The following is an 8719-nucleotide window of genomic DNA, read 5'->3' as shown; positions in this document are numbered from 1 at the left end:
ACTTTGACCACCCTGGCCAACTTACTGACTTCTTATTGCGTTTTGGTCAGCTAACCACACCACGTCACCTACAGCAACATTCCGTTCCTTAGTGTGCCACTTGCTCCTTATAAACAAATTTGGACCTGCTAATTGACTCCATTCCTTCCAAAATGTGTTTACTTCTCCTTGAATGATTTTTAGTCTTTTGTAGGGATAGCCTACGAAATCAAAGTCACCTGGGTCTCCCTTGGTCCTGACCTTCCCAACAAGAGAGAATTGAGTGACATATTCAACGCAGTCCTCTCTACTCTGAGTTCTTGCATCAATAGGCCTCTCATTGGCCAAGTTGGCTGCCATGTAGAGGAATGTTTGGAATTCCCCCCATGTGAAAATACCATCACCTCCCAGATTGCGAAGGGCCCGCTTTACTACACGAACAGCAGCCTCTGCTGCACCATTCTATGGGGGAACTTGCAGGGTGGATCTTCCAATACCATTCAGTCCCATGCTTAGCAGCCTCTCCTTCCAGCTCAGATTTCTGTACCTTATCCAGGAACTTGTAGAGTTCTGTGAGAGCAGGCTTAGCTCCAACGAAATTTGAACCTGGGTCGGACCATAATTTTCTCGGGTGACCCCTCAGAGCTGTGAATCTCTGGTAGGCTAGTAGGAAACTTTCAGCAGACTGGTCACTCACAACGTCAGTGTGTATAGCCCTGGACGCCATGCAGCAGTATACAATCCCCCAGACTTTGAGCCGTACTCTTTTCCTCACCTCATCCTTCACTGCGTAAGGGCCAAACAGGTTCAAAGTTGTGAATTCGAAGGGCGCAGCTGGCCTTGCTCTTTCATAAGGAAGGTCGCCCATGATCTGTTGGCATCTTTTCCCCCTTGCCTTCCTACATATCACACAGCTGTCAACTATCCTTTTAGCTAATCTCCTACCCTTAATCACCCATGCTTTTCTCCTCATTCTGAGAAGTGTTCCTGCCACCTCTTCATGATTTGCATTGTGGGCTTTAAGAGCTGATAACGTGGACACCCATGCATTGTAAGGCAGAATTGGGACTGCAACCCTTTCTTTATTAAAGATCTGGATTCTGCCGCCACAGACCAAGAGTCCTGAGTCTTCTCTGTATACAACCAGCCTGCTAAGAGTAGTGTCGGGAAAAGTCACACCCCTCTGAACTGCCAGAAAGAGCCCTCTTAGTGCATCCTCTTGCTCTTTTACAGTCAGCACAGCCTGTTTGGTTCCATTTTTCTGCATCAATTCTCGTTTTCCATTCTTCGTGTTTTGGCTCCTACATCTTAACCATTTCTTTATACCATGCCACACCCAGCCGATCACTCTGACTAATTTGCCTAGGTTACTAAATTTTTCCACATTGACTAGCTTTTTAACAACTAAGTCACTAGGTGTCCCTCTAGGTAAGTGGTCTTCAAGTCTTCCTTTTTCCGCCTCTCTCAGTTCCTTCTTTGTTTGAGCTCTTGTCAGAACTGCTGAAAATGTCTTCCTCTGAAGCTTACTGAACCTTTCTCTAGCATCAGCGGCAACCTCAGCAGCTGATTTCATTGGCCATTCCTCCACTGGAAGCCGAAGAAACTGTGGTCCTTTCTGCCATTCAGACTCTTCACAAAGATTTTCAGGTGTCCCACCCCTTGTGATGATGTCTGCTATATTAACATCCCCTGGGATCCACCACCAGTCATTTACTTGCCCAGATTTTTTGGATTTCCCAATTCTATTCGCGAAGAATGTCTGATAGCCATAACTATCGCGTTGAATGGCCCCAGTACAGTCTGACTGTCTACCAGGTGGAACCAGCGCTCAACTTCCATCCGCCATGCTTCTCAAAATACCTTCTGAGACGTACAGCAAACACAGCAGCACAGATCTCTGCCTTCACAGCATCTCCCTTTTGGTCTAATGGCGTTAATTTGGCCTTGGACTCGACTAGCCTGACTTCTATCTGTTGATCCGTGTTCCACCTTAGGTACAACACAGCCCCATAAGATTTGTCACTGCCATCGGAAAATGTAATCCCCCAGGGCTTTCCTTGCCAGCCAACTGGTGTGGGGCTTCTGTGAAATTTAAGTTCACTAAGCTGCACATACTCCTCAAACAGTTTGATGGCTTCCTCCCTGAGATTCGTGGAAAGTTCCTTGTCCCAAGTCTGTTGGGTTAAACTACCACCTCCTGCTTCCTGAAATGCTTTCCTGACAAGAATTGCACCCTTTTGTTTGGCAGGTGTGACAAGACCAATTGGATCATAGAGCCCAGCAACTTGGCTTAGCAGATGTCTTCTGGTTAAAGGGTTGGGTGTTTTCAGTCTCACTTCACTTCTAAGGAGGTCGTGGCCCATTCTCATTTTTTTCTTCCTTTTTGAGAAGTTAATGGAAGCCATGATATAGAGCTTGTCCTCCTCTACCAAGTATCCTGTTCCTAAAGCCTTGTTGTCTTCGTCCCTTAGCTGGTTTGGGAGCACGATTGTTTTACCTTGAGAGACAGAACCCTCTGGATTACAAGTTTGTGCACCAGCTTCTTGCCTCCCACTTTGCCCCGACCGAACCCAAGGCTTGAGTGCAAATCCACCAGCTGCTAGAATCTCCTCAAGTCCATTTATTATCTCACTCAGTCTCTCCTGGTCATTGTGGGATGTAAGGATGTCATCCACATAACTGTCTTCCTCAAGGACCCTGCGCTCCTCCTTTAAATGAGCAAACTTGGTTAGTCTTGCCGTCTCATGCATAGCTAACTGAGCAATGCATCCAGCAGGGCGATCTCCGATGTTGACCCTTGTAATAGCGTACTCGCCTATCTCTTCTTCATTAGTGTCTCTCCAGAGGAATCTGTGAAGGTGCACTTCACGCTCCTCCAGCCACACAGAGTTATACATCTTTTTTATATCTCCAAGAGCAGCAAAGACTTTCTGAACCTAATCAGGACTGCCCTGATTGGGTTGAGTACATCAGGTCCCTTTAGCAGGAGATCATTCATGCTCAGTCCTTTGAATTTTTGGCTACTATTCCAGACAAGCCGCACCGGAGTAGTAGTTAAGTGGGGATTTGGGGCGACCAGGTGGCTTACATACCAAACGGCCCCTTTCCAACTATCAGTCTCTTCCTTGGTAAGCTTTTTTGCTGCCCCCCTTTCCACCATGTCATGTACTTGAGCTGCATAAATGCCCTGCCACTCAGGCACCATTCTGAGTTGTTTCTCTGTTCTCAAGAAAACAGCTTCCACTCCACTTCTGTTGTATGGAAGGGTAATTGGGTCCTGAATCCATGGATACTTTATATCCCAGTGTGGAGACCCGCTGTGGGAATCCTTCTTAACATAAATGAGGCCTTCCCTTATGATCTCGAGTTCCTTCTCTTCTGCCAAGGTCATCTACTTCCCTCCAGGTTGACAGTTCCCACAGCGGCAACCTCCACACTTTGGTTCGCAGGCTGCTCCAATACTCTCCCACTTCCACCAATCAAGAAACTCTCGATTACTTGCCAGTGAAAATTTTGTCTCAACACCAAGATCTATACTCCCTCGGATCATTTTACAAGGAGCGTCTGTCTTCTCGAGAACTTCCTCATACTTGACTGCAGCTGTCCTCATGGACCGAGCAAAATGCGTCTTGGACTCATACGCTGCTATATTCACCGTCTCAAACAGGCCTGGGTGTGCTCCAGCCACTGTTTTTCCTAACGGGCTGTCCCACAGGACCAGATCTCCCACGATATTCAATCTTTGTGGTGCGAGTCTTCCTTCGCGATGGCTGATAAGAAGATCAATTTTTTCAGGTCTTTTTAATTCTACCAGGTTTACCGCCGGAAAGAATTTTTAAGTTGCTCTGGACTTACGCTTCTGTGGACCTTGGCAATCTCCTCCAAACCGTAGCAAACCAACTGGTGAGCTTTCTCTGTCCCTTTGGGAGTTTTGACCCTAATCCTGAGAAGGTACCTTTTTGTTCTTACTCTAGTGGCCATCTTGCCAACTCCATGAACCACCAGGGTAATTTTCTCACCTCTTAGCTTGAGCCTGTCAGCAGCTTCATGGGTGATGTAATTAGTGTCTGATGCCAGGTCGATAAGAGCACCAACTTTCTGTCCTGCATTTGTGGTTACCTCCATCAGCATCATTATAACAGGTAGCTCTTTCAGTCCACTTTCACCCAATAATCCTTTCTGGCCTTTCTCAGAGCAATTTACCATCTTAGCTTTGTTAGTGAATGCTCTTTTGCACTTCGCCGCCAGTTCTGGAGAGAGTTCGGCCAAGAATTCTTCCTGCTCACCTGTCAGTCTATTCTCTTTCTTACTATCTTCAATCACATATTTCCCTTCACTCACACTCTTGAATTCACGTTTTGGACAAAGGAAATAATGGTGGTCTGAGGAGGATCCTCTTTTGCAACCTTTGTTCCTGCACAGATAGCTATTTCTACACCCATCCTCATTGTCGTGACACCCTAAACACCTTTTGCATGCTCCCAGTCTTCTCACAATTGACGACTTCTCTGCTAGTTTTAGTTCTTTGAATTTTTTACAGAAGAAAATCTTGCCCGTATGTTTCTCTGATCCACATACGATGCACCCGCCCTCTACAGAAGCCTTCTTTGTCGTTTTAGTGAAAGCGTAGTTCCTTCTTTCTGGCTTTTCTGCTCTTTCTGATAATTTTAATTGCTCAAGCCTTTCAAGAATTTCTTCTTGTTTCTTTAGGAACTTTAATAGTGCATCAAAATGGTTCTCTGGTGTTATGCCATTTGCAGGATCTGTCATGTAAACAAGCCAGTCTCTTTTCACAAAGTCTGGTAACTTGCTCTCAATTTTATTACAAGCGGATTTTTTATAGCACCAACGTTTCCGAGATCCGTGAGATCTGCCAGGGCTTTTTCTACCATTTGAATTAATTCTACAACCCTTCTTGGTTGATTTCCTTTCACTGCAGGGATTTTTTCCACCTCATCGACAATTTCCATGCCAATTGTTAATTTGTTACCATACCGGTTCTCTAACACCCTGAATATGTCAGCAGCACTGTTATAGGAAGATAGTCGGAGCTCCTTAGCGATCTTCTCATCAATGCTGTCCACCAGCTAGATCTTTTTAACCTCAGCTGACCCAGTGGGTTCACCTTGCTTCTGGAGACTTCCCCAGTCCCTTTTCCAGCGATAGAAATCTCTTCTATTGCCACTAAATGTCGGTAAACTTGTTGGTTAATTCTGACCACTGGCATGATCTGTGCTGCATGTGCTCCTACATCCAGTTTTTCCCTCATACTAATTTTTGGTGCTCGTGCATCCTCAGCAGCTCTTCGTGCCCAGACAAATTCAGCTTTTCGCGCTTCAAGCTCGTTACTACGCTCTTTCAGTTTTCGTACACGACCCTCTAGAGCCTTTCTTTCAGTTGTGGGAGCCCATCTTTCCCAGTTTGAGAAAGCTCCTGCTGCTTCTTTCACTAGTCGCATCAAGAGCTCCAGTTGCATTTCGTAGCCAACACCATCGACAGGTATGGAAGTTGTGCGATCGCAGGCTTTCTCTGCTTCAGAAACTGCGGCCGACACGTCATCCTGCCCGTATCTTTTCCAGAGATTATCTTGCACTATTTTATTGACTTCATTAAACCTTGCATTACAGTCCTCCACAGTTTTCTTTAGGTCAGCTTCCTGCTGCACCGAAAGTAGTGCTAGTGCGCCATCTTCTTGGTCGGCTTCAATCTCTGCCAATAATCCAGCCTTATAATCATCATTGCTTTCAAAAACTCTTCTCGCTTCAGAAGAGAGCCTTCTGAATTCTTCCTTGAGCTCTGATTCTATCAGTCTATGTGCTTCTCTACAGAGGAAGTTGGCTTGCTTGGAGAAGCTGCTTTTTACAGAGGTTCTCTCCCTTTTCAGTTGCTCAACTGTTTTCCCTAATGCTTCTTCAGCCATTTTGCTTTGAATGTGATTCACTTAACTCCTATGTGTCAGCAGCACTTTGTCTTTGGACTTTTCTAAGCCTTTGATCTTTTCGTCTTCGCCGCTACACATTTGGTTGTCAACTGTCGAGTTATGTGGGATCAGTATCTGCCTCTAACTCGAAAAGAGCATTAATCAACAACAGGGGACACAGGGAACAACTCCAAATCACTTTTCAGCTCTTGTATTTGGTAGTTCGTACAAGCTTACAGAGATTGTTCAATTCAGCTCAAGTAGAGTGAATTAGGTTGACAACCTTAAAGAAGGAAACACAAAACAAAAGGAAACAAAGCAAAATAAAATGAATAAAATAACGCTAATAAAAATAGGCATTTACTTATCTGTAAACAAACCTAACATAAATAAAGATTGTTCCATACAAACTGCCTCGATGTCGAACAAACTGTTCATTTGCATACTAGCTTGTTTCAGCCGTTATTTAAGCAGAGCATTAATATTCTAAATATACTATTTAAACAAACAAGTGGTATGTCCGCACTTTGTATTTCTTTAGGAACACAAACTATGTACTGTACATTTAGATAATTAACCAATACACAACTATTCTCCATATTGCACATTATTAAAATAAAATAACACAAAATTTTGTGGCAATGAGTCTTTAGATAGGAACTTCTTCATACCATCAGTGTCCCTGAGGTGACCATTTGCTGATGCGTTTTCCCTCTCATCGCATTTCCGAATCTCACTGCATTCTGAATCCGCGTGCGTGCACCTGCCATGCGAGTTTTCCTTCCGCGTCACTCGGCATTTTCCGACCCTTCTCGGCACTCGGTATTCTCCGTCTAATTAATTCAGGTCCGCAGTTTCGCCAATTTCTCGGATTTAAACTCACGGTTTCGGTTCGCGTCTTAGCTTCACAATATGTGCACCATATTTAAGGAAAATATTAAGTTATTTATACTGTGTTCTGCACTTATCTAATTGTAGGGTATTTGATGCTATGCTGTATTACATGCATTTTACAAGAAAGTGTTTTTTTTTTTTAAATATCACACAGTACAAGTGCAATTAACACTGCTGAATTATGATAATGTGTATCTAACACATGATATGGAGTAAAATGAAATGTGTGTGAGGCATCAAAACATGATTGTTCTTCTCACATTTACTTCCTACAGTCTGACTTCGTTCACCACCTCGTCCACTTGTCCCCAGAATGTGCATATGCATAATTATAATAATAATAATAACTATAATAATAAATTATATAGTTATTTACAGATTAGAGTTATAGTTTTTATAGTTATAAATTATAGTTTATTTACAGGTGTACACATTCTCCTGTGAAGACTGTTTTTAATGGATCAGAACCGTTTAATAGGAAGTGGCATACACATTTTTCCAGCCGTGTTTTGTGACTACGCCACGTTTATAAATAAAACCCCAGAAGTTTTCTTCTAAAAGCCTATCAAGAGATCTTGCTTTGTTCTCAGTGGGTTTGTGTATTTACAGAATACAGCTACCATGTTTATTCTTATTTTGTTTATTTCTCAAGCACTGCCCTGTCTGTACTCATATAACCTATAGCTATGCATGTGCACTTTTTCCTTTAAGCATGCAAATAGACCAATGATGTTTTAGCCATAAAAATAGATATAAGATATAAGCAAGAAATGAGACAAACCACAAGTCACAGAACTTTTGCTACATTTATGTGTATGCATTTACATTAAAAGCTCTTAGTCTAAGGTCTCACTAAATCAATGTTTGAAGTTGATTATACCAGCCATTATACAGAGCCCTTGGAGCACAGAGGGTTAAGGGACTTGCTCAGGGGCCCAAAAGTGGCAGCTCGGCGATACTGGGGCACAAACCCTCAATCTTCTGATCGGAAACCCAGAACCTTAACCACTGAGCTTCCACTTCCCCCAGTTACCTCCAGATTTTCATGCATATTGAAAACAAAAGAAAAAACATACCTGCTTGTGCACCATGGATAACTCCAGTCAGCACTAAAAGTAGAAAATGAAACAAACAAACAAACAAAAAAAAAAAATTAATAGTAAACCATAAAGCTTACTGTTGTAAAAAAAAAAAATAAATAAATAAAAAAATATATATATATATATATATATATATATATATATATATATATATATATATATATATATATATAAATAGATTTATTGTTAATATCCAAAATGTCATTCTATTCTAATACATATACTGTATATGCTGATGATTACCAGGGATATTTTATTAATAAGCACACTATACTATTACCATATATGATCAAGTTTAACAACCACAACATACAAACCGCAAGTTAGTTGTCACAAACACATTTGTTTTCTCATCACAAAACAACTGTTGCCATTGTTACAGAGAAAAAAAAAGGTTTTACACTTTCCATAATGTGGTTGAATAAATACCTTTCTTATAGCAGGAAGATTACAGCATTACAAAGCCATGACACTTAATACTCTTGCTATAATTGTTATTCCTCTCATTAAAAAGATCACATGAACTATTATGTATTTTTTTGAAAATACTTAAAAGTATGTTAGTTACTTGAGTATGTTAGAGTTGAATTCTACTTAGCATGGTCTCCAGCCAGGTTAATGCTAAGACCTGCAGTTTTCCAGATTACAAATTGTATAATAATGTTAAATAAATGATAGAATAATTACATAATTAGCTGCTTTAATGTTTGGAGAAACAAGAAACTCCAGCATGCAAATACTTGTTTAAAAGAAAATGTGTTTAAAAACTGATTTATATTTTACATATAAAATGCATTGGGTGGAATTTAATTATACAATAAACAGC

The 8719-nt window shown here is 41.7% G+C and overlaps 1 protein-coding gene across 1 annotated transcript; it reads right to left on the bottom strand.

Annotated features, from left to right (window-relative positions):
* Positions 1–1787: 1787 nt before the first annotated feature.
* Positions 1788–6717, bottom strand: LOC124382526. Its single transcript, XM_046844579.1, has 2 exons — positions 6571–6717; positions 1788–6182 (listed from the first exon to the last, which is right to left on the bottom strand). The coding sequence occupies exon 2, from the start codon at positions 2874–2876 to the stop codon at positions 1788–1790; it is 1089 nt and encodes a 362-aa protein (XP_046700535.1). The 5' UTR covers positions 2877–6182; positions 6571–6717.
* Positions 6718–8719: the final 2002 nt, after the last annotated feature.

Source organism: Silurus meridionalis, unplaced genomic scaffold (assembly GCF_014805685.1).
Source record: "Silurus meridionalis isolate SWU-2019-XX unplaced genomic scaffold, ASM1480568v1 Scaffold585, whole genome shotgun sequence".
NCBI classification, from domain to species: Eukaryota; Metazoa; Chordata; class Actinopteri; order Siluriformes; family Siluridae; genus Silurus; species Silurus meridionalis.
This window is presented reverse-complemented; position numbering and strand designations above follow the sequence as displayed.

Excerpts from the sequence above, each read along its gene's own strand:
- LOC124382526 (XM_046844579.1), bottom strand. The coding sequence starts at position 2,876 with ATGTATAACTCTGTGTGGCTGGAGGAGCGTGAAGTGCACCTTCACAGA.